This window comes from Panthera uncia, chromosome A2 (assembly GCF_023721935.1).
Source record: "Panthera uncia isolate 11264 chromosome A2, Puncia_PCG_1.0, whole genome shotgun sequence".
NCBI classification, from domain to species: Eukaryota; Metazoa; Chordata; class Mammalia; order Carnivora; family Felidae; genus Panthera; species Panthera uncia.
Window position 1 is genome coordinate 134,176,341 of NC_064816.1, and position 27,376 is coordinate 134,203,716.

At 38.8% G+C, this 27,376-nt stretch overlaps 1 protein-coding gene across 1 annotated transcript in view; it reads left to right on the forward strand.

Moving 5' to 3' along the window:
• The first annotated feature begins 337 nt into the window (after positions 1-337).
• PTPRZ1 (protein tyrosine phosphatase receptor type Z1) overlaps positions 338-27,376 on the forward strand; it is a 183,983-nt gene continuing 156,944 nt past the window's right edge. The window contains exon 1 of the mRNA XM_049641742.1: positions 338-697. Within this exon, the coding sequence (XP_049497699.1) occupies positions 640-697 (58 nt within the window). The 5' untranslated portion in view covers positions 338-639. The remainder of the gene's footprint in view (positions 698-27,376) is intronic.

Sequence of the window (27,376 nt, forward strand, 5' to 3'; positions counted from 1 at the left end):
GGAGTCTTAATGAAGAGACATTTTCTCCGCGAAGATTCTAAACCCCAGCGGGTTCCACTAACTCCAGAGCAGCGAAGCCACCGGCAGAGGCCGGGGGGGGGAGGGGTGTCGCTATGTGAATCGCCACTCTGAGACTCGGGCCCTGAGGGACAGCCGCGTCCCTGAGCCCCTCCGCCCGCTGCGCGCGACCCCGGGCGGGCTGCACGCTCCCAGCGGCGCGCTGCTGCGCCCGCGCCCCCGCCCCCGCCGGGCCGCGGCGCGGCGCGCACACCCGAGCCGGAGCGCGCCCCCGGCACACAGGCGCCGCGCGCTCCGAGCGCTCAGACCGCGGCCGCAGCCGGCCGAGGACAGCAACTCCCGCGCGCCCGCCGGCATGCGCCTGGGCTAGCGGCTCCCGGTTCCCGCGACCACCGCGCGTCCTGCTTACGATTATTCCCGTCTCACTCCCAGTCTCTCTCTCTGCTCGCTCGCGCTCCCTCTCGCTCTCTTTCGCTCTCTCAGACACACTCACATACGCGCACACACACAATCTCCCACCAATCTATACGCCGGAGGAGAAAACATTTCCGTCGCGCCCCCTCCCTCTCCACCGCAAGAAGCTGAGCAGCCGCGTGGTGGGGGCCCTCGGAACGTCTGGAAATGCTAATCCTAAAGCGCTTTCTCGCCTGTATCCAGCTCCTCTGTGTTTGCCGTCTGGGTGAGTGATCAGACCTCGGTGGGGTTCCATCTCCGGGATCGTGTGGGACACTGTGGGGGGGCGGGGGGGTTGAGAGCCTTAGATACTTGCTGCCTCCGCCGCCATCTAGCAAGGAGGGAAAAGGCACGGTGGAGCCCACGGGGTCCACGGCGCCGCGGTGGGTGTTCAGCGGCTTGGGAGAGTGCGCCACTCCCCACCTCGCACCTCTGCCACCTTCCATCCGCCCTCGGGGATGCGAGCTCCGTCCGGAGAGAGAGGCTCGCGGTTCACGGTCCAAGTCTGCCGGGCTCTGCTCTCTCCCGTTTTGCAAAGTGTGGAAAGAGCCTTCTAGGTACACGTAAGAAGAGAATAAAACCAAGGTGCGGGGCTACGTACTAGATCGCGTTTTTGCTTTTAAGTTCATTATGGACTTGAATGAAAAATACACGTGCCCGATGCGAATAACACACACACACACACACACACACACACACACACACACACGTCTATAAGGTAGTAACAGGAACAAGCACCAACCTGACTTTTCAGTGTTTTCCAGTACTTTTAATTTAGTCACATTCAAGTCTGGGCAGTTACCTTAAAAAAAAAAAAGTTTCTATCAAAATTTCTGTCATCGTCTACCACTGCTGCCAAAGTCAGAGGAAAGCTGCAGGTTGATATATTTATTCATGGATTCATCTTTCATCCACCACCTTCCAGGTTATACATTCAATACTGAAATTACATTTTGAAAAAAATATATATTTACCTGGGATGCAGATTCAAGTGTTCTAGTCATTTTCCAGAAGAATTGTTAAGATTGGGTTTTTACATTTTGTTTCAAAAAATCTTTTTTCCTTCACGAAGATTTCCTGTTATAATGGACTATAATAGGTTTGGAGGTATTAACCTGAAAGTCAGAAAAGGTACCTCGGTTTGTGAATACACATATTTTACTCTTTTCCGTTAGAGGATCCCATTTTTTTTAAATTTTAGATTGTTCATTATAGATATTAACCTACATTTTTATTCAATTGATGGTGCTGCTCTTGGAAAGGTAACCTTTACAAAGAGAAATCATTTTCATGTTCTAACTAATGAGAATTACATTTCAAATATGGTGATAATTGCCAACAGCCCCCCCCCCCCCGTGATACATGCACATAATTTAAATTCCCATTGCTTTACAAAAATATTCAGGGGTGATGTGATACACAAGGTTGGCATTTAAGACTTGCAGGAGAATCTGGTCCTGGTTTTCTCTAAAACCACAGAGTTAATTCTGGAGGGGTGAAGACATTTTTTGAAAGTGCTGTGCTCATCAAATACACACCTGTTGAATTTGCATTTTTATTATAGATCTGTTTTAACAAGAAAGCTAGGTCGTCTTGGTACTTAGATTATTAGTTAAAGTAAATTTCACTGTAGTACAGAAATAAACCAGAGAATATTGCTTTGTATGCCATCCAAACCACTGCTTTGAATATATTATAAATTTTTAAAAATTGAGTTATAATTTGCATACCATATACTACATCTTTTTTGAATGTTTATTTTTGAGAGAGAGAGAGAGAGAGACAGACGGAGAGACAAAATGCAAGTGGGGGAGGGGCAGAGAGAGGGAGACACAGAATCCAAAGCAGACTCCTGGCTCTGAGCTGTCAGCACAGAGCCCTTGTCTGGGCTCGAACTCACAAACTGTGAGATTATGACCTAAACCGAAGTCAGGCGCTTAACTGACTGAGCCAACCAGGTGCCTCCTAATTCATCTTTTTAAAGTGTATCAGTTCAGTGGGTTTTACTATATTAACAAAGTTGTGCAACCATCACCGCTATTTAATTACAGAACATTTCAGTCACCCCCAAAGAAACTGCATTAACAGTCATTCCTTACTGTCTCTGACCCCAGCCTGGTAAACCGCTAAGCTACTTGTATTTTCTGTATATTTGCCTATTTTGAGCATTTCATGTAAATAGAATCATGCAGTATGTGGTCCTTGGTATTTGACCTGGTTCATTTAACATAATGTTTTCAGGATTCATCCATGTTGTAGCCTGTATCAGTATTTCTTTCCTTTTTATGGCTGAATAATATTCCATTCCAGTATTTCCAGTGTGCAAAGCCTTTTTTCAATAAAACATTCTTTATAGCTCATTATTTTGGGTTATACAGATTTCGGTTTATTGGATGCTTTCTTTAGTGCTTTGATGATGTAAAATTTAACTACAAAAAATTAAATTAATGTCTACGAGGATCACAAGTTTACATAACGATATTGAATGTAAGCCTGTATTAGAACTCAAAATGTGTTTTTTGTGTGTGACTGACAGGTGACTACTTTTGTATCCCTTCCCATTACAACAAAGTTGACCTTTTACATTGTTGCCCACACTTTGACCTAGGGCCTTGGCAGCCTCAAATGGGGTGAATGTCTTGACCTCAGGGTAACGTGTTTTGAAAAACTGAAGCGTATTATCTACAAATAAGATATGCTGCCTCCATTTCAATTATTTTTCCTCCAACATGTGCTATGGTATTTGTGACTATATTTGTTGCTCATCTTCAGGGTTCTTGGAGCCAACGGGGTGGCCTGGCATATGTAACAGATGCTCAGGAAAGGTCTGTCAACTGAGATGTGCTGTGTCGGATGACAGCTCCAATACAGTTGAGTGTTAGGCTGCCATTGTTACTATCATCCTAGGACAAGTTGTCGCATTCATTAAGGTGTTCTTTGTTAGCAATTAAGAGTCAGTTAGCAAGGAATGACTTTACCACTTTGCATGTTTAAAATGTCCTGATGTTTTAATCTGGACATATAGACCAATTGCTTCTTTCAAATAACTCTCCAAACAGAAAAAATTACCATTAAATCCTTTGGACTGAAAGAAATCCTTTCTTTACAAGCTAATACCAGGGATCTCTGGAGACCAAAGAGGAACATTATGGGTTTGTTTTTTTTTTTTTTTGGTGGGTGGGGATTAAATATATTTGTGTGTTCATCTCTTTGGGTAATTCTATCAAAATTGGCCCGTGGCCTCTGGTATCTTTGCCAGCACTAGCTAGATCACGGTTCTCCCACTAGCGTAAGCATCAGAATCACCAGGAGAACTTATGAAAACACAGATTTAGGGGCTTACTCCAGAGTTTCTGATTCAGAGGGTCTGGGGAGGGGGGGGCGCTGAGAATCTTGATATCTAACAAATCCCCAGAAAATGGTGATGCTGTTGGTGCAGGTCCATACTTGGACAACTACTGAGCTAGTTTAACATTTAAATGTTAGCAAAATTTCTGGATTATTGACAAGTCTTTTACTGTGGAATTGATTTCTGATACCCAACTCAATAGTATTTTTAAAAATCACCTAAGTTAGACAACATTAAATGTTACTCACCTGAAGGAGATGCTTAATCAGAGAGGCAGAAATTAAAGATGGCTCCAAGGTAATTCCCTGAGTGAATCTGGACTTTCTCAAGAATAATTGAGAGGTTTTCTACTAGGTGGAGAACTAATATAATGACTACACAACTCTATCATTATTTAATCTTGACCCACTGAACAGGTAATAGGAAAAACTTCAGCGGCTTTCCTGTGAGGAGGCTAACTATGAGTCACAGAGGAGAGGTAGGTGTTTTAAGAGCTTTTAAGGAATAGTTTCTCTCAACTAAGGAGAATGCGGGATATTTGAATTGAGTTACAGCCACGCAAGGTACTCTGAATTCAAGAGTTTAAACAGTAGTATGAAACATGTAATGAATCGACTTCTGAGCTTTTAAGTCATATCTTACTGCTTTAAGGAACACATTAACTACAAACTGTACTCAATTCCTTTGTGAGAATTAATTGCTTAATTTATCCTGAGTATGGAATCAGTAGAATCCAAAATGTTGTGACTCTCAGTTTGGTCTATTTATTCTCTGAAAACAAATTGTAAACAGGAATAGAAAATACGCATGCTTCTTTCCCTAAGTAATAACTAGTCTCCATTCAGGAAATTAATTACTTTTGATTTGCAAAGGAGCAATTTTCTTTATTTCATCTCTCTCCTTTTTATGTAGACGGTACTTGCTTTCGCTCAGGGAAGTTTGCCAGGATAAATCATTTCATTGATGAATTCACTTATGCTCTCATGCCTGCACTAGATATTTGGGAACTTTCTTAAAGTTTTATGTTGTGGGAATTTTGCTTCTGGCAACAATTCAGGTTCAGGTTTTTCCAGAAACATGAGCTGCATTCCCCCATTTCCCTTGCTCCAAAAAGCTTTGACTTCTGTCTAATCTGGTAGCTTTGCTTGACCGTTCATTTGCCAACTGTTCAGACTACTGTGGAAATGGAACCCCTCGTTCAAAACCAGAGGATCTCAAAAGAAGGGCTTGGTTAAGAAGATGAGCTTGTGTTTTATTTCCATTTACCATCTACTCTGTGTTTTCCAGGGGCTGAATATTTTATGTACGTTTTCTCATTTCATTCTCCCCCAAACTGTTTGAGGTAGGTGTTTTCATTTTACACATTTTACAGCTGAGGAAAGTGAAACACAGAAAAGTCAAATGATTTACCTAGTATCACTCAGCCTGTCTTAGCCTAAGTGTTTCTTCTGCCTCTTGAGCCTGAGCCTTTTTCTATTTTATCTCCTAGGAGACCAGTTTGCTGTTTGGAATTTACTAGCTTACTTCATATGAGATATGATGTTATATCTCACATTCTCCTATGTGCTTTCTTGCAGCTCTCCATTCGTTATTTTACCCATGTGCTCCCATGTTACTTTTTTCCCCTTTAAACAACAGCAACAACAACAGCAACAAAACAAAACTAAGGCATAATTTTACCCTTTCTAGTGTACCATCTTGGAAGTTTTGACACATGCATATGGTCACTTAACCACCTTCATCCAGATGTGGCACGTTCCCATCAATACTGTTTTAATTACTCTTTCATTATGCGTTTCCTAAGTGCCTGACATCTGCTAGGCAGTAATAATTAAGCAGTGTGTAAACCCACAGAGTCCTAACACTCATGATGTCTCCAATGCAGCTGATCTGATTCAGTCCCCACTATGAAAATTTTCTTTAAATCTCACTTTTAAGCTACTTTCTTCATTTAGAACTAGTTGCGAATAGTGGTCTTTTCCAAATCTCTCTTAATGTGTTAAATATGTAAGCTTTCAAATATATTACAGTGTTTCCCACTTCATCAACAAAGTCAGTGGTAAAAGTCAGAGCCAATTTAAACAACACATGCATGTTGGGATTGTGCTTTACTTTTAATGTTTTTTTTTTAACTTTTAATGTTTTATTGGGAGTAATCCCTAGCAACAACTTCAGGTTACAAAAGGAAATCAGTTTTTAACCGCGTTTGTAATTCTTCAGAGAAATGTGTAACAAACTGTATAAGCATTAAGGGGAAAATTATTTGATCATATTGTGCAATCCTAAAACATATTTTAGAACTGTGATTTCTAATACCATAGCAACTAGGCATATGTGAACATTTAATTTAAGTTTATTAAAATAAACTAAGTCAGTTCCTCAGTCACAGTAGCCACATGTGGCTGGTGGCCCGATGCATTGGGGCAATGCAGATACAGGACATTTCTACCACTGCAGGAAGTCTGTGAACAGTGCTGTTTGGAATTAAAAAAAGCTGATAAAATGTTGTTATTACTGATCAGAAGTTGTCAACTCTACTAAAAACACTTCTAAAGTCATTAAAATTATTTTTAGTGTTGATACATGTAGGCGATTTTTGTCCTTTGTTGCGTCAACTATATAAAAATCACAGAGACATTCTGGTGACCTTAGGTAGAGAGCAGAAATAGATGAAGAAAATTTAATGGCTACTTGGTGGCCTTTATGGACTCAGGGTGAATGGGAGAGACAGCTGCTAGTTCAGGAGTGAGTGTTCTGTCCTCACAGCTCATGTTCCCTAATTTGTTGCAGGATTCACTATATTGCTTTTGCAGTGCCTGTCTCCCCCAACTGGACTGGCTCCTTGAGGGCAAAAACTGTATTTCATTCATCTCTGGACTCAACATTCTTGGATTTAATACCTACAGTTGGTGCTTAATAAATCTTTAACGCATAAGGTCATACAGAGATAATATTGTACAGCTTCATAGCAGTAGTTTTTTGCCCTTGAGATCAGCCAGTTTCCTCTTGTCTTTCCTTCTTTTTTATTCTATTCTATTCTATTCTATTCATTTTATTTTTATTTGTTTTAGAGAGAGAGAGAGCACATGAGCAGGGGAGAAGGGCAGAGGTAGAGAGGGAGAGAAGAGAGAGAGAGAGAGACAGAGAGAGAAAGAGAAAATCTTAAGCAGGCTGCATGCTCAGCACAGAGCCAGATGCAAGGCTCACGCAGGGCTTGATCGCATAACCATGGACTCGTGACCTGAGCCAAAAATCAAGAGTCAGAAGCTCAACCGGCTGAGCCACCCAGGTGCTGCTGGCCTTTCCCACTTTTGATTCTGATCCCAGTCTTTGAGACAGATCTGCATTCACCTTGACCCATCCATCTTTAATGCTACTTCAGGCACCAGGACTTCACTTTGATTCTCTCACATAAGCATCACATAGATCCAGTGGCTATCTGCATAAAAAATGAAGTCCCAATGATTGATCATGCATGTGTAGTAGCAGGAGCAATTTGACATTTAATTATAGATGTCTTAGCATCAATGAAGCTTGGATATGTCCCAGGGAGCAGTATGTATGTGCCTGTGTGTGTGTGTGTGCGTGTGTGTGTGTGTGTGTGTGTGTGTGTTTATGAGTGTGTGTGCACATGTTCACCTGTTAGGGAGGAGAAGGTGGTGAGGGGTGGTTAGTAGTGAGAAATGAAATATCTTGAACCCATGAAGACTGCATTTTCAGTCAGTCAAAAGCCATCATATTGGATTAAGTCCTCTCTTGTCACTCTGGCCATAAGAGGTAGTGGCCCAAGGCAGTTCTGGAAACCAGATAAATGACAGGAAGTACAGTTACATTATGTGGATATGCATGCTTTTGGAATTTGTAGTTTTATCATTCATCACAGAGATGATGTACTGAACCTAGCTTAGCCCTGCACATAGAGATGTTCAGCAAATATTTGAATTGAATTGAATTCATATAGAACAGGCAATGACATGAGTTAGAAATACAGAAGTTAAAAATAGAAAAAAGACTTGCTCTTTTTAAAAACATCCTGATGTCTGGATATTTGCTTTATTTTCTCTCACTCACCTTCCTTCCTTTCATGTTTTTATGTATGTGTGTGGCTGTTCCCTTCCATATTCACTTCCTTTAAGCACAAATCTAAGACAAAAACAAAACAAAACAAAACAAAACACCTCAACATTGCTCAGCATCTCAATGAAGAGTTAGTTAGGAGACTGATACTATTTGATACCATTATTTAAGAATATTTTTACTGTGTTAATATAATTTGGGGAGCTTTGTAGTTAACACAGTTTTAAAAGTATTGGTTAACATTTTTTTTCTTCCCCCAAATTCTGGTATGTTAAAATGGGCACGTTGTTTTGGGCTTTTTTGCTTCTGATATTTGCGCACAGATATTAAAGTAAATTCAGTTATTCAGGGTCCTCATTACTGTGAACTTTGTCCTTTCATTCAATAAGCATGCATCAATTTATGTCCACATTGACAAAAGATATATTTTTTTTAAGTTTCCCTGGAAATACAGCTTTCATATATTTGAAAAGAATAATTTATTAATTAATAAACAAGAAAGATTTTCTGTTAAAATATCCATGACAGTGACCACAGACACCTCTCCACTCTTAGAGAATCTTTCTGTCCTTCTCTTTCTCTGCCTTTTCCATTAACATGTACTCCAGAATTTGTATGTTCTTTCACTGACTGGACCACTTGTTTCTTGAATTCTAAAGCTGTAATGTATTTACCTCAAGATGGGGCTTGATACTAGCCCTTTTCTCTGAACTGATCAACTCAGTACCGTGAGTAGGAATAAAAGAAAATGTTGCTGTTTAAAATGACCTCAATTTTTAGCAGAGATCACGATCACCACCAGAGTCCAGATTATGTGCTTAGAATAATAAAATGCTGGCCATATAAAAAGAACTTTCTAGGTTTTCTCATGGTTTTCAATCGCATTGTCATCAAAAAAGTTAAAAGTTTGTTCCGTAGGGACATTTTCACCGTCTTGCATTTCTTAAATGGGATATATAAAAGTGGCGTTCCCCTAACACAGAGACTTTGTCAGACTCTTGGTCTGCCCTGAGGAGCATATTGCACATGCGATATCGCTGTTATGTTTGTTTCAGTGCAAAAAAAAAAAAAAAAAATGGAAACCATTGATCTAGTTCAGTGGTTTGCAATCCTGGCTGCACTTTGGGAATTACCTGGTGTCATGAACTGACTCTTTGTGTCCCCCCCCAACATTACTGTTTTGAAGTCCTACTACCCAATGTGTATAGTATTTAGAGGTGGGGTCTGTGGGAGGTAATTAAGTTTAGACGAGGTCATGAGAGTGGTAGGATTAATATTTTAATAAGAAGAGAAAGAGAAACCAGAGCTCTGTTTCTATCATTTGAGGACAGAGTGAGAAGGCAGCCATCTGTAAGCCAGGAAGAGAGCTCTCTCTAGCTAGCCCCTTGATTGGACATCTCAGCTTCTATCACTGTGAAAAATAAATGTTATTTAAGCTGCTCAGCCTATGGTATTTTGCTATAGCAGCCCAAGCTGACTATATACTTGGGGAACTTTTAAAACATCCTGGTGTCTGGGCTCCACCCTGAATCAAGTATATGCGTGGGTGCAGAGCCCAGACATGAATATATTTTTTTAATTCCCCAAGTGATTACAGAGTACAGCCAGAGTTTAAAACCACCATTCTAGGCCAACCTCATGATGCTACTAATCTCAGTTCATTTGTCTTAAGGTAGAGATATTGGCAAGTTTCATGCTATCCTGAAACAAAGCTAGTGCCACAGGACAAAGGCCCTGGAAAACTTCCCATCCCTCTCTCCTCTTCTTAAGGCAGCTTCAGTTTCAGGGTAACCTTAGAAGGAGGAGTAAGGACTACAGTGGTTGACCTCATAGTCTTTGCAAGCCAGAGAAACTTCAAGAGGCCAGACGTTCTTGGAGTTGGTCCAAAGATTCACATCTCTCAGCAGGTGGGAAGAACAATTGCTTGTATCAGGACATGAGCACAGAATAGATTTTATTTTGTCAATGATACATATTCTTGTTGTGCCCTTGTCTTGTTTAGTTTCTTTTTCCATGTATAATTTGTTAGAATCAGAGGTATTTTCTGTCATGTAGCAGATATAATATTTAGCTACATTTTTTTCATTCAGTACTTTGTTTTGTGTGTGTGTGTGTGTGTGTGTGTGTGTGTGTGTGTGTTTAAAATTACATTTGCATTTTTTGTCAAGTCTAGGCATTTTCTTTTTACTGTATTTTAAAAGGCATTATTTAAAGGCATATATTTAAGAGGCATTTTGTTGTTACTGTATTTTAAAAGCACTAATAGCTCTACTTAAAAGTTAACAAAGGTCTTTTTTACATGGTCCAAACAACTACTTCAACATAGTCATTAATGGTAAAAACACAAACACAAATCAATTTACTGAATCTTTATGGAGCACCTTCCTTGTAATTTCCTCTAGAGAGAGTATTCCTCCAGTGGTCTCCTAAGCTTTTGCAAGAGAGAAAAATCCATACCTAAATAGCTCTCCTACAAAGCAGAGGTCGTAGTATATGAAAGTGTGAGTCGTGAGGCAGGATAGGCTAAATTCACCTCTGGGAAGGTTTCTAGCAGGAGGTGGGGCTGGATGTAAACCCTGCAGGGTGGCTGGGTAGAGCATTAGTAGGGCATCAGTGGCAAAAGGATGGCATACACAGAAGCATGGAATGGGAGTGATTGTGCTGTTTAAAGGGAGGAGAAAAATCGGGAGGTATGTACTAGTGGAGAAGTATCAAATAACAGGTAGGACTTCCAGTGGTTAATCGAATGATTTAGGGTTTGGAATTTATCCAGTATATGATGGTGAACTATTGAAGGGTTTTGAGTAGTGGAATGACTTGATTAGATCTCTTTATTTTAGGAAGATAACTGAAGTATCAGTATAGGGTGGATTGGAGCAGAGTGAGACTAGGGATCAGGAAGCTCAATTTAAAAGACTGTTACAGTGTGACAGTCAAAGGGGAAATTTGATAGATCATTTGGAGGTATAACAATACCATCCTCTTTATATAATACTTTAATGATTAACAGGTACATCAAATACCTCACCTCATTTGATATAAGTGCGGTTGGCATAATTACTGGGTCTTGGTGGGTCATTGGTAGTCTTCAAGGGAGTGTCTTACCTGGAAAGTTAAAGGTGTCAAGGACCATATAGAATCAAAGAAATATCCATGAAGAAAAAGTAGAGGCAACAAATACATACTGTTCTACTGAAATTGATAATTGGAAGGAAAGAAATGAGGGAGAAACAGAGCCTGGTAGCTTGAAGATTGCTCATTTATTGAATGGTAGAATTCCAAATTTGTTACCATAAGATGTAGGAGTTGAAGCTAAACATTTCCTCTGAAATGATTAACTCAGGGCCTTGAGAGTTAATAAGAAGAATTGGTACCACTTAAAACGGTCTATTTTTAAAGTTTTTTTCTTTTAAGTAATCTCTATACCCAATGTGGGGTTCAAACTCACGACCCTAAGATCAAGAGTCACATGCCCCTCCAACTGAGCCAACCAGGCACCCCTGAAATGATCTATTTTTATTAATTTTAGTAGAGGTCGTAATAACAACAACAACAACAACAACAACAACACTTTTTTCCCCCCTAAGGATGGAAAGAATTTGAGTATATTCATAGTGTCAGGCTAATTTTATCAAGTCTTATCAAAATTTGTGCTCTTAAGACTGTTAAAAACTGAGAACAAATTGAGGGTTGATGGGGGGTGGGAGGGAGGGCAGGGTGGGTGATGGGTATTGAGGAGGGCACCTTTTGGGATGAGCACTGGGTGTTGTATGGAAACCAATTTAACAGTAAATTTCATATATTAAAAAATAAAAAATAAAAAAATAAAAAAAATAAAAAAATAATAAAAAAAAATTTGTGCTCTTAAAAATAAGCACCAGGTACTATTGAGACATTTCAGTCAGCTGTATGCCAATAAATAGGCTTTCCTAATATCCACAATTTCAGATTGCTTGAAGGTATCATATTCACGTCACATAGACTGGTATTTTATAAATTGCTTGCAAACTTGTGTTTTACATAAAAACAGTGCAATGAAAAAGAATCTATAGAATAATCTTCCCAGAAATTTTAAAATTGATTTTAGCAACTTTTTTAATTCATGAAAAATGCAATAGGATTTTGTTACCTACTGTATGTCTCTTAACATATATTAAGGATACATGAAGTGATAAATTAACAAATCATTTAATTTAGGAAAGCGATAACGTGATGCCTGTCAAGAATGGAAATGTTGGTGTGTGTTAACCTATATAATGAAGTAATATATTTACATTGTGCTATATAAAAGTTGGATGCAAGACTTCTGTATGTAAGAAATATGACTAAATAGATTCTTAATGAGTAATATTTGGTTTTGGTAATATTTCCTTTGATGGTTTTCAGAGCGAGTAAATGACACATGGTATGCATACATATAATATATATTTGTATAAGTATTTTTATGTATTTATGTGTAAATATGCATGTATTGTATATTGTATCTACATGCAATATATGTGTATGTGTGTATATATATATACATACACATACACACACATATACACACACACGGTAAATAAGTAAGGAATATATATGTTTTTCTGCTTCCCAATGCTTTTATGCTTTATTTTGAGCATTAAAAGATTAAATCCTTTGGGAAAATTATTAACTGTAATGGTAGGAATTACCTGGGTATTTTCAGCCTTACTTTTTCATGCCTCCAGCACAAAGAAAGGAGAGGGAGAAAGTCTACTTCTTCTGTGAGCTGAATACAGTGCTGTCCCTCTACAAAGGGGTCAAGTCCAGGTGAGATCAATAGAACTCATTTCACCAGACCTTTATTGAACAGCTACTGTGTGCTTAACACTGTGCTTGGACTTCAGTAGTTTTTCTTTTTGATAAGTTAATCTAGTTGCAGGTATCAAATGAACCCTGGTGGGAGCACACCAGAATGGAAAATAATGAAATAAATATTAGATTGTACGAATCAGATTTTAAGTCTGTGGAAAGTCATATAAAGGGGAGACAAAGATGTAAATTCATTTTTAAAATGTCTCTGTGAGCATATGAGTAGTACTTCCTCCTTTTGAACATGGAACATTTACTTTACATTTCAATAATTTAAGCTTCTTTTGCGTTCTCTCACACACCCTTCCTTTTTTTTTTTTTTTTTTGTTCTATACAGAACAAAGAGACACATCTATTTTATTCATTTTAGATTATTCACTCAGAGAGGAGCTTGAACCCCCAAATTGGTTGGGTTTTGCAGCTCTAGTCTGAAATGCATTTAATTCTTTTCAATATTCTGCATGGCCACCTTCAAAATAATAGGTAAGCAGCAAAATATATAAATAAAATGTGCAAGTTAGAACACTCTTCTTGTATGGTCTGTTCAACACCTACTGCTAAGAAAATGTCATGTAATTGCCATCGTGAATTCTGTCCCAAATTGAGGCTTCATTTTTGGTGGTGGCAGCTGCTATTCTGTGACAAAGGTAAACTCTTAGTGCTAAAATTTCAAAGAATGACTTGATATGCATATGATTCTTGGCTAAAAGTCTATCATAATGGGGTAAGAATTTTGGACGTAGATGTCAGTGCTGTCTGCAGAATGGATTCCTGGAAGGAAGCACAAAGAATGAAATGAAATCACTTTTAATTAGCCAAGAATGTCTAGCACATGTTGCCCTTGAATCCTTTAAGATACAGCACAATCTGGGCATCATCTATCCCACAAGAGAGATGGCATGATCCATCTCCTCGGGCTTCTTTCTTGCCTGCGATTCCAATTTATTTTCTTCCCAGCCTTTCATTACATTGTAGCTATTTAGTATTCTTGGCAGAAGACATCAACAAAACACAAGATGCTTCTTTGTTGCTTAATAACTTATTCAAAATTTTATACTAACCCCTCCATCCTCCCCCCCCCCCAAATGATAAAGCACCCATAAAAAAGTATTCCAGTTCCCAGCTTGGCAGGGGCTTCTCAAGGCTGCAGCTCTTCTCTCTTCTTCCCTTCTCCCTCCCCCACCCTTTACATTTTTTAATTAGAATCCTACAGCATCTGTCAACTTGAAAAAATAAAACAACTCTTAGTTTTTACAACATGATAAGAGTTTTTTTTTTCCAAACATGATAAGAGATTAAGTTGTATTAGACTCAATGCCATTCAAGCAGGTGAAGATTAAAAGTTTTGTAGCCTGATAATCCCTCCACTAATGATAATGGCATTTAAACCCTTTTAAGGTGAGACAGGTTGCGTCTTCTCTGAATGCTGGCAGAGAAAGTGCACCTTTATGCACCGAGTTTTCCCTTAGAGACACATGGAGAGTGCTGGCTTTTTTAATGTGAGGCTTTGAGACTGTAGTACACAGTCTGCTGGAGATTTGTTTCGGTGATTGCATTACTGGAGAAAACTCACCAAAAATAGGTCATCAAGAAAAGATTGATCCAGACCTTCTTGTGTGGAAGTAATTATGCTTGCTTATTGCATTCTGTTTACAATCCAGTATGCCAGACTATGCAGTTTTGGTGAGAAAATATGTTCACATACAATCCCGTTTAGGATTTGTAGACTGGAGTTTAAGTTCTCACTGTTTGACCCTCTCAAGATTCTTCTACGGTATTCAATAATAGAGAAGGAAAACTTTTTTTCATATATGTTCTTGCTTAGTCGCCTATAAATCTCATACATACATATCAGTTGATCAAAACATAGTTGGAAAGTTGCAGTTTATTAAATATCACTCACACATATGCACAGAGCCACAAAAATAGCACAAATGCTTCCCTGTTAACCTAGGAAATCCTCAGCATCCTGTTCTCTTGCCAAAATGTATACAGTTGAATAAACACACCGTAAGCATGATTTGTTTGAGGCAAGTTATTGCTCGCCTACGGCCAATGTTAAAAAGGTGTTTGCAAGTTTGTAGCAGTGGATATTGGAATGCTTTTAGGAACTTGCATCTTAGAAGAAGGACTTTCCTTTTACATAGTGTGTTCTTGTAATTGTCAGAAAGAAATTTTTCAGCAGCTGACTTAAGTAATGAAACACAGTAGAGGAATAAGGGTCTCCATCCATGGAAACCATTAAGAAAATAAGGGATGGGATTTTGTGTTGTTTCCACTCATCATTAGAAAGGACCCATAGGTTCGTGTAACCCTTGATGTCATATGATTTCTTTACCCGGGCGTGCAAGGTACTTCAAAGCCTGAACTCAGGCTGCCTGTTCAGTGTGACCTGAACCTCCACACCTGTGCTCCTTCATTTTGGCTCAAGCTTTTCCTTTTTCTTTGGTGGCTTATCGTCCCTTGTGTACCAGTTATCTTTCACCTCCACTGTGAAATCTTCTCTAACACATCACCATTCCTTGCCAGAAAAGAGGAAGCATCACTCACATCATATTTCAGTTGTTTCCATAGCTCTCTTCCCTGAAGGAGTCTGGTTTTAAGAGATGAACACACTGGGCTCTACAGGCCCCTGACCCATGTAATAGGTGCTCAGTAAGTACTTGTAGCATAAATCAGTGAATGAGATTCCTTCCACAGCAGTCACTTAAAAAAACAAAAACAAACAAACAAAAAAACAGGAAATGCAGTAGGACCCATCCTGTCAAATGTGAAATGTTACCACTGCCTCAGACTGATTCAGCACACTTTTTAGCATCAGAAGAAACTTGGGATCACATTTCCAGCATTTGGAATTAGAATTCAATTCACCCTCAAATTCACTCAATCCCTCTTATTTAAAAAAAAAAAAAGTAAAGTAAAAGTAGGTCAATCAAATTACATTCTCATTTTAACAGGTCCAAGAGTCTATATAGATTTTGAACTGAATTGGCACACGATCACGGGCAACTTCCTAAGGGCTTTTACTCTTGGCATTCAGACTTTTAAGAAAGAAAATTAAGTGATTGGAATCGAGTACAATAGTGAATGCAGAAGAAGGGAAGAAAGATGACTGTGGCCAGAAACACGAGAGAAAGAGGACTATAAGTTTCTTTATTCTAAGTAGCGGTGGGAGAATCTACTTGTTGGGCTGCACAGCGGATGCACCATTTCTATGGCTAAGTTTTCCCTATGTTTCCTGTCAAGCCAGGGTTTTAATGAAACAAAAAGATACCGGATCCCTCTCGCTAACACCTCCTCATCCCTCCAACACTCCAGCCAGTGCCAGCCAAGAGCATTTCTCTCAGTTCCTTTTATCCTTCTTCTTCTTCTTTTTTTTTTCCTCTTTTTTTACCAAGAACAAGATCTGAGATATGTGAGATCCTGTTTGATTCAAGCTAGGAGAAAGCACTGTATATTTTACAGCCACTGGTTACCTGTTGCCATCAATAGCTGTATTGTCAGAGTTTTATCATGGATCCCATGCTTCGACATTTGTGAACAGTATAAGTTTTAGATCTGTAGAGTTAAAGCTATTTTCCTTGGGAAAGAGACCAGTATTCTTGATACCTCAAAGCTTTAAAAAAAAAAAAAATGTGAGAAAAGCAGGGTTATGCCCTGCCCTGCTTGGGGTACTAAGAGAGACATTCTAAAACTACATCTTGTGACAGGAATCAGAATTTGTTCTCTTTGGACTGCTTAGCTTGCTTACAGTGTTGTTGGAGAGTCCATAATAAGACCTGCAAAACACAAAGAGATTATGAGGAAATAGACTTTGAATAGATTACACATAATCACAAATAGATTATGAAGAATAGACTGCTGAAAACAAAAGGCTATCAAGATGGGGCAAAGTTTGATCAAATGCTATAGAAGTTAGTGTTCTGTTCAATAAAAATAATTTATTTATGAGACTGATAGGCAAATAAAAATTATGTGCACAGACTTCTGTAACTTCCAAATTCTACGAAAATAATGATAAGAAGCCCCAATTCAGGAAAACCTGTCCTAGTTAGAATAGGACAAAAGATCCATGAAATACATAATCACATATACTGGGGGAAAAAGGTCATTATTTTAAAATAGTGTAAATTATACTAATATTGAATACTAGATGATTTAGAAAATTATTTTCAAATGTTTGTTTTAATATGCCCAGGACAAAAGGTAATCATTATAATTTAAGAAATACAAAATTAAGAGAAAACAACCCATCTGAGGAAAATAATTATAACATTCATATATTTTATTAGAAGACACTAAAGAATAAAAAACAAGATGACACTGAAGAAAGAGGATGTTTGTTGAAATAAGTAGTGATGCTTGATAGAATATTAACTCTGTTATTAAAACATAGTTTTGATAGCAGTTTAAAAAGCTATTATTTTAGAAGTGCTTGAGTCAGCTGGGTATCTGACTCTTGATTTCAGCTCAGGTCATGATCTCAGAGTCGTGGGATTGAACCCCGCGGCAGGCTCCAGGCTCAGGTGGTGTGCAGGCTCGCTCTTTCTCTAAAATAAAATTTTAAAATTAAAAAAAAATTAAAAAGCTACTATTCAAACTTTCTAAAGTTTTATTTATTTTGAGAGAGAGAGACAGTATGAGCAGGGGAGGGGCAAAAAGAGAGAGAGAGAATCCCAAGCAGGCTCTGCACTGACAGTGTGGGGTTTGAACTCATGAACGGTGAGATCTTGACCTGAGCTGAAATCAGGAGTCGGATGCTTAACTGACTGGGCCACCCAGGCTGCCCCCAAAAAAACTATTGTTTTATTATATAATAGAGGCAGCAATGTGAGATCTGATAGAGAGCGGGCAAGTAGTGGTAAGCGATGAGTAAGGTTCTTATGGGACTTTGGGAAAATCAGATTTTCAAATACAATTTTATAGGAAATTAATTAACTTATTGAAGTTTTAAAATTATGAACACAGTCAAGAATTAGGTGGATTTAACATTAATTTTTAAGGGATACTGTATTTTCATTCTGTTGTTTAAAGAGACTTTAAATATTTTTGTTATTTAACATGAGGTTTGAGTTAAACATTCAGTATGAGAAGCCTGGCACAAAATTCCACCAATATGGTTATGGTTCTTTGAAAGCAATATTAGTCATCGAGTTATGTGTAGTCTATGTTTTTGGAAAAGCTTACTATGACTCCAGAAGTTTTTTGTAAGAAATTATCTTCTGCACAAAAGCAGAAGGGACAATACAATCTTAGGTGATGTAGACAAGACTTCTATGAGTGACTTTGGGAGGACTTCTTCCCATCCTGAGGCAAGGCTCTGTGTGAATGCTTACAGTTAAAGGTCATATGTTTAGCAGCAAAATTCTTTTTTTTTTTAACATTATATACATTCATATTTTAAGTGTTGGTATTTTCTTTCAAATTGTTAGCTTAGTGTAGGATAATACGAATTAATCAGTAAATGCAGTTAAAATAATGGGTGTTCCTTAACATACCGTTATTTTTACCATTAAAAAAAATTCTCTTGACTTCTGCATTTGTCTCCTTCCACTGATCACTGAATTTTTGAAAAGTGTTTCCTGTACTCACCATCTCCATTGGTTCTTTTCCCGTTTGCTCTTGGACTTGGATTCTACACAGGATTCTGTTTCTAACACTTCAAAAAACTGTCCTCATCAATCTCACAAGGGCCCTCAACATTGCTACGTCCAATAGTCAATACTCCTGGTCCTCATTTTATTGATCTACATGCAACTTTTTAAAAAATTTTTTTAACCTTTATTCATTTTTGAGAGACACAGAGAGAGAGAGAGTGCAGGCAGGGGTGGGGCAGAGAGAGAGGGAGGTACAGAATCCGAAGCAGGCTCCTGGCTCTGAGCTGTCAGCACAGAGCTTGATGTGGGGCTCAAACTCGTGAACCATGAGATCATGACCTGAGCTGAAGTCGGATGCCTAAGCGACTGAGCCATCCAGGCACCCCCACCTTTTTTTTTTTTAATGATCTGTAAGCAACTTTTGAGAGCTGTCACTTTGTCTATTGGTGAAGATTTGTTCACTTGACTTCCAGAACACCACGCCTGCCTGTTTTTCCTGGCTGTCTCATTGGCCACCTCCTTCACTTTTGCTGTTTCCTTCTCATCTCCCAACTTCTATGTGTTGGAGTCCCTGAGACTCATTCCTGGGGATACTTCTCTTTCCTGTCTACACTACTTACACTGTTATCCCATTCGTATAGTCTCTACATGGGCGATTCTCAAGTTTATATCACTAGACCAGGACTTTTGCCTGCACTGCAGATTACAGAGCCAACTGTCCACCTCTCAAACTTGGCCTGTCCAAACATGATCCCCTGCCCTTCCTCCACCCCAATTCCTAACTTTCTCTGTTTTCTTTATCTCAGTAAATGACAACTTCACTTTTTCAGTTGCTCAGGCCAGACATTTTGCAGTCATTTGGATTCTTGCTCCTCTCTCACAGCCTGCATCCCATCTATCAGCACACTTCGGTGTGCCTCCTGGTTTATCTTTTCTCGTCATCTTCAGCCATCACTGCCATTAGTTAATCTGCCCTCATCTCATCCTTGGGTTATTTCCCTAGCTCTCAACTGGTCTCCCTGCTTTGCTTCAAAATCGGCCCAGCTGATTTTGTTCAGATGTAAGTCAAATCGTGTCACTCCCCAATTTCCTGTTTGACTCAGAGTAAAAGCCCAAATCTCTACAGTTTTCATCAAGCCATGAATGACCTTGTGCCTGCCCTGTTACTTCTCTTCTGGCCTCCCCTGCTCCACACCCTTACTCTGGTCTCACTGGCCTCCTTGCTGCTCCTGAGTCACCCAGGCAGTCTCCTCTGCGCTGTGTTTTTGCTGTTCTCTCTGAGTGAAATGCCCTTCTATAACTCTTTATGTTCTACCCCTTTACCTCTGTTGGTTTTCACTCAGTGGCACCTTTTTATTGAGGACTTTCCTGGCCACCTTGTTGTAAAATTGTAACCATTTCCCCCAGATGGCTTCAATTACCCGGTCTTTATTTTCCTCCTTATGCTTATCACATTTATTTTTCTACATTATATCCTTCCTGTCTCTCCTCATTAATAAGCCTCAGGAGGATCTGTGTGTTTATTCACTCTGGACCCAGTCCCTAGCACAGTGCCTGTCACAGAATAGGTTCTCAGTGAATAGGTGCTCAATGAATAGGTAAATAAAACAAACCCCCCCCTTTTTTTTAGTTTGATTTTCCTTGAATTCTATTTTGGCTGGTGCCACCATGTCATTCTTTAGTTTGCTTTGCCATATTCTTTTTGATTTTTTGTTTATTGATTTTAAGAGAGAGAGAGGGAGACAGAATCCCAAAGCAGGCACCGCACTGTCAGCAAGGAGCCTGATGTGGGACTTGAACTCATGACTTGAGCCAAAGTTAAGAGTCAGACACTTAACCAGCTGAGCCACCCAGGCGCCACTGCTTTGCTATATTCTTAAGCTATCCTTTTATTGTGTACATTTCATGTAACTTTCCATTAAGTGTCCCTTAAAAACATCATGTAGTCAATTTTGACTTTATCTAAAATCTGGGGGGGGGGGGTTTAAACATCTTCCCTACGTCTTGTGTTATTATGTCATATTTATGTATTCTCATTGTCTACGTTCTCTCTGGTTTTTGTTTTATGCACTCTCTAGACTTTGCATTTATCTTTTCCCGAGTCATATTTTAAATTCTTCTTTAACTTTAACCAGTAGAATGCTTTAAAACTTTTTCCTCTGGTTGGCAAGAGAGAAACTGTTCCTGTGACCCCTTCACCACAACAGATGTGAAATGCATTACCTACCAGCAAGAGCCTTCTTGCCACACTCCACCAACTTCCTTCACCTGGCTTCCTTCACCTTCCTTCAACTTCTCTACTACTGTTACTTGCTGTCATAAATACAGATTGGTTATTTAAATACAGAACATTGTTATTAAGTCAGCATTGCTTACATTTTCTTTGGACATTCATAATTAGTTCAGCAACAGTGGTGTCAGATACATCTGGATTACTTTGTATGCCTTACAGTTTACAGTATTGTTGTTTCATACTGTAATTTTATCATTCTTGGTTGGACTCCTCTTTGAAGTAATTGCTTAAAGGAGATTTAGGTGACTTGTTTTCGGTATCAACACACATATGATAAATTATTTTTCTCCTCCAAGTATGAAAGACAACAAGGATGGACATAAAATTATTTGATTGCAACCTTTTTTCTTATATGCTTTTTAATATTATAGCACTTAGTGTTACTGAGAAAAGACTAAAAGGTTCCACCAAAGACCCCTTCTTTTCTGCTAGAACTGGCATATTTGATGGCTGGAAAACAAGGCAGGGGTGATGGGAGTAGAGCAGCACCCTGGTTTCTTCAAAACGGGAGGCTGCATGATAAAAGGAGGGGACACAGATGTCTGATTAATCGAGACATTAGACCTACAGAATGTATCATCTCTCCATTGTCAAAATAATTAAATACATTAAAAATTATATATCTGCGACTGTAATATTTAACATGACTAATTCACAAATACTAAATTTGGCTTTTCTGTTTCACCATTTGAAAGGCAAAGTCATTCTGCCTGATACATCATAGAGTTCTGCAAGCATTTCTCATATATTTACATACCCATACCCACATACACATATATGTGTGTGTGTATACTGTTTGTGTGTGTGTGTGAATTTCATCAGTGACTCTTTTTTTTTTTTTTAACGTTTATTTTATTTTTGAGACAGAGAGAGACAGAGCATGAACGGGGGAGGGTCAGAGAGAGAAGGAGACACAGAATCTGAGAGAGGCTCCAGGCTCTGAGCAGTCAGCACAGAGCCCGACGCGGGGCTCGAACTCACATACCGCGAGATCATGACCTGAGCTGAAGTCGGACGCTTAACCGACTGAGCCACCCAGGCGCCCCTCATCAGTGACTCTTAAGAAAACAATCCGGTCTTTCTGATAAGATGCTTGGGATTTGCCCAAAATAAAGATAGTTATAATTTAAAACTCTGTTTTTTAATTTTTTGTTATGTTTTATTTTATATTTGAGAGAGAGAGATCAGGGGAGAGGCAGAGAGAGGGGGAGACACAGAATCTGAAGCAGGCTCCAGGCTCTGAGATGTCAGCACAGAACTCGATGCAGGACTCAAACCCACATACCACAAGATCATGACCTAAGCTGAAGTCAGACACTTAACTGATGGAGCCACTGAAGCACCCCTAATTTAGAACTTTTAAAAATGTGGTAACCTTTCAACAATATTTTATTTTTATTTTTATTTGTTTTAGAAAAAGAGAGAGCCCTGACATGGGGCTCAATCCCATGTCTCTGGGATCATGATCTGAGCCGAAATCAAGAGTCAGCTGCTCGACCAACTGAGCCACCTAGGCACCCCAAGAATATATAATATTTCCTGCATGATAATGAGTTTCCTTGTTCTGTGCAAAAATCTATTTCATGATTATGAAATTATCGTTGCAAATATTCAGAAATTGCCCAAAATCTATATAAGCAAATGTGACCCATAATTCCACTGGTGATAAATAGTTTTAACATATTAGTTTACCTATTTCCTGAAGTTTTGCTAAGTACCTACACACATACCACACACAAAAATAGGGAGAGAAGCAGAGAGAGAAAAAATGAGAAAAGCATACATTTTGAAAAAAGTTTGCCCTATTCAAATGGTGATTTGCCTTTTGAATTTAAAATATAGTGAATAATTTGCTATATTTTGTTAAACATCCTGATCTTAAAATGTGGAATTAATATAGTTTGATTGTATGTACAAGAAACCCCAAATGACTGTGTTTCAAACAGGAATCACATTTCTTTCCCTTGTCCTTGTCAGTCCAGACTTGATGAAGCATTCACCTACAGTTATTGGAGATGGTTGGAGCCTCACAGTGTTGAAACCCACAGTCTTTATCTTGTTGCCCCACCATCTCTGGAGTATTATCCTCTTCCGTATGTCTCGGATGGTTCACAGCCACGTCAGAGTTCCAGCCAGTGGGAAAGCAAATAGGAAAATGGCATAGTCTACATTTTCACTTATTTAAAGATACAGTACAGAAGCTGAGCTTTTTACTTTGCCAAACTTATCTGTGTGTCTGAAAGGAACACCTGAAAATTTAAAGTTTCTTTTAGATGGCCAGATGCCCAGCTAAACATTTTGCTAATGTAGAAGAAGGGGAGAATGGTTTTTGGGGCCTCACTAACAATTGGTGTCAAAATAGTATTTCATTAAACTGTTCTGATCAGTTCTTTGGCCCTTATGACAGTGTATTAATGCACATCTTCATAATTCCCCTCTATTATTAACTTCTTAATGATAAGTAAGATTTTCTGAATATTTATCAGGTGCCAGATAGTATGCTAATAGTTTACATATGTTTTCTCAGCTGAATATAATCATCTTATTAGGCAACTACCCTTCTCTATCCTCGTTCAGGGATAAGATTAAGGAAGGGGAAATGAGAAGGTGTTGAATAGTTTGGTCACTTTCATAGGCCTAATAAATGGTGGATTAACATGAGATTGAGATCCAGGACTATCTGACTTCTGAATCCAAATCCCAACACCTACTGTCTAATTACTATTTTAGGGTAAATTATTGGAAGACAAAGTTCTACCACAAAGGTATGCGTATGTCTAAGGCTATTGATTCAGACTGTCAAAGCCACCCTTTAGAAATCAGGTAGCATTTGACGCTCCTGTCTAGAGTGGATGAGAGTGCTCCTCTGTGGCTAGATATGTAGAGGCAAAAAAAGGAAAGGAGAGGAAAGGAGGAGAGAGGGGGAAGGGAGGGGAGGAGAAAGAAAGATAGAAAGAAAAGAAAGAAAAAAAACTATTCTTGTTTTAGTTTGCATTTAGTTTACATTTATTTATTGATGGATAACATTGAACACATTTGTATTTATTATTTATATATCACTTGTTGTGAATTGTCTTTTGTAGAAAGCATTTGCTCTTTATCCCATTGAGAGTTTGCATTTTTACTTCTAGATTATTAGAACTCTTTATGTTAAATCTATCTATCCATCTATCTACTTATCTATCAGTTTCCCCCCATATCCTTGGATTTTGAGATACTCTGTTGGATTTGGAGGAGAGTATTTTGTTTATGTTCATTACTTTTGTCATTTAGCTTTTTTTTTTTTTATGTTTATTTTTGAGAGAGAGAGACAGAGAGTGAGTGGTGGAGGGCAGAGAGACAGAGGGAGACATGGAACCTGAAGCAGGCTCCAGGCTCAGAGCTGTCAGCACAGAGCCTGACATGGGGCTCGAACTCCAAACTATGAGATCATGACCTGAGCCTAAGTCAGACACTCAACCGACTGAGCCACCCAGGCTCCCCTGTCATTTAGCTTTTAGAATAATCTGGGGATTTATCATTTGGAAAGTGAATAGACTCGAAAAATGAAAGATAGCTTAAATGTCATGATGGCTAACTCTTCATGAAAATATCACCCTAATAAAAAAAATTATAATAATACCTCTCTCCTAGAATGTGGAAGACAGAAGTGAAATATGTTATGTGCATGCTTCTATTTGCATAAATCAATTATCTTGTTTATTTAAATATCTTTAACTATTTTGAGATCCAAATACTTAGAAAAGATACGTTGTGTCTTTTTGAAAACAGAGGATGCATAAAAAAAAAAAAGGATTTAGGGTTTTAGGGCCCATAAAAAAAAAGGATTGGCCTAAGACAAGTCTGGCTGTGACCCTAATGAGAAAAATAAATAAGACCCACCCGTCTCTTCTTGCTGTTGTCTTCTAGTCCTGTTTTTGCCCCCAGTCAGGGTGTGGGATAATCATGGTTATATATTTTTTGGAGACAGGTATTGGAATTCTAGGGTAAGAAAATGGGGACACCTAGGAGGTTGATAGTGTTGAGTGGGATTGATTCCATAAACCGATTAGAATTCTTGCAGACCACATATGCCAAAAATAGCAATGCTCCTTTTTCTTTTTTTTTTTTTTTTGATATTTTTCGAGAGAGATACAAAAAATAGTATTTTAAGGAAATGTGAACTATAGAAAGAGAGGAGAGATTTTTATATATTATATGTTGTAGTGAAGGCTTAGCGTACAGAGTTGTTGTATATATTCAGTGCTACAATTTTATGAATCTTCTAGTGTTACACACTATTAATTTCAGAAATAGAGATCTCTTTGTCTTGGGGCACCTGGGTGGCTCGGTCAGTTGGGCGTGTGACTTGGGCTCAGGTCATGATCTTGCTGCTGGTGGGTTTGAGCCCCGCATCGGGCTCTGTGCTGACAGCTTTGAGCCTGGAGCCTGCTTCAGGTTCTGTCTCTGTCTCTCTGTCTCTGTGTCTGTCTCACCCTCTCCTTCTCCCCCACTCATGCTCTGTCTCTCTCTCTCTCTTAAAAATAAATAAACACTAAGAAAAAATTTTTTAAAAAATATCTCTTTGTCTTAAACAATCATTCAAGAGTCTTCATGAGGATTCAAACTGGCCTTGTGAGGAAAGGATAGACAAGAAATTGGCAACCTACAGTCTGTATACCATAAAGTTCAAAAAAAAAATAAGACCAGGTCTTTCAGACATCCAGACAAGTCTAAAAAACAAAAAAACAAAAAACCACTTTAGCTTAGCATCTTTCCTCACCCTTGACGTATTCCTCACCCCCCTCCCCACCCCCCAGATACGTAATTCTTCCAGCTGCACTTGGAAGGCCAGTATCCGCTTTTGTTTTGCCGTGTCCTTCTTGCCGAGACTTTGGGGCTTCCTAATTAGTCAGCTGTTCTTCCTCGTTTCCCAATTAAACCTCCATTTCTTTATCTTGACTACTCAATTGTATATTTCTTCACTAATTATCTGATCAATGTAATTTGTTGTAAATGACCAAAGTGAATAAGAATGTATGTACATTAAAAGAGAAGCACCCTAGGGTTGGTGATTCTGCAACTGGTAGAAATACAGAGTTAGATACGTTTGAGGGATTGAGGCAACAGCCTCTTTGGGGGCATGTTTTCCACTGCTCCATGCCTGTGAGGCCGGTCTGTTTCTTCTCCGTTGGCAATTTAATAATCAGCACTGCTGTGTGAAGAGAGGCACTAGTTTAAGATTTTCATTATTAATAATACCCATTTTTTAAGACATACATGATACCAAACACTTTATGTATTTTTCATATAATTCTGATGCTTTGATAGACATTATTGCTGTTCTACATCTTCTTCATCTTTTCAGCTTCCTTAGATTCATAAGTGGAAGGTGGCAGACCTAAGATTTGAATCCGGGTCTGCCGATTCTAAAGTCTCTACTTTTAACCCCCTGTACCATTCAGTGAACATGGCGTTGTTCATAACAGTGGTGGGAGTGAAGATTTAACATTTCTTAGGACACACATTTCAAAGCACTAATTTCTTTGGAGAAAATGGAACACAGTTGTTTTTCAAAACCCAGAATGTTGAGGTTTTTAAGTGGATACTTCTGGTTTTAGGCTTACTGTTGCCATGGTGGTTTCAGAAGTATGGACATTTGTCATTGTTGTTGTTCTACTTCCCTTTGTTTTATTCCTCTCTTCCCTTGGCCCGGAGCACAACACGGTCTGGTCAGTTAGTCTGCTGTCTCCATTGCCTGTCTTAATGGCCATATTTCATGAAGATCCCTCCCTTTAGCTAGCTGCAAGGTTCACTTTCCCCACTAAGAGGGAAACCTGAGTCCCCATCTTCCTGCCTGTCTCCTAGCATTCCTTCCCTTAGAGCTGTGCACCGCACCTTTTTCTGCCTCTTCCCCAAACAATATGCAGTGAATAAAGTTTCTGCTCCCTGGGCAAAAAGAGCAAGTGATCAAAAAACATTAAGTGATTGTGGTGGCCAGAAGTACAAAGAGGCATGATAGTATATAAGGCAAAGTCATCCATTTCAGGCATTTATTACTCATTCAATCATTCGACTAGAGTTTTTAAGCACTTCTTATTTTCCCTAAAACCTCACGATACCATAATGGACCTATTCGTTGACCTAGTTTAAGGGAAAAAAAGAGAAAGAAGCAGGAGAAAGAAGAGAAGGAGGAGGAGAAGAACTTTTTCTCAGTAAGTAGGAAAGTAACATCCATTGGTGATATATTTAAATGCTATAGTAGCAAAAAGTAATGCCTAAAAATGTATAGAGTTATGACCCCTTCTGGTGCTGAAACAATAAGCCATTTCAGCATTTAGGGACATCCAAGAATATGTGCAGCTCTCAGGGATTTCACCCTACTCACTGAATTCCCTTCAGAGAAGATCTCCTTTAACCATGGAAGTATTCGATAGATTTTCTCATGTTCTATGCATGGTGTTGTTGTGACACAGATCGAAAGAAGTAGGACATAGATGCTTTCCCAATCAAAAATAGTATCATTCCATACATTTCAGAAGGTGTCTCTGCTATTAAGAATTTCTTAGAAGTCTTTTCATCTGCTGTTTCGAGGAACTACACTATATGTATAATAAATATCATCTCTGTTCTATTCAGTAGTATATTTTAGAGCATGAGAAACTGAAGTTTGCTGTCAACCTTCACCGTTTTTATATTTTAATAATGTTTTTCTTGCCTTTAAGAATAGTGGCAAGTTCAATTATATCACTACCCTTCCTTTGGGCAGATGAAGGAATA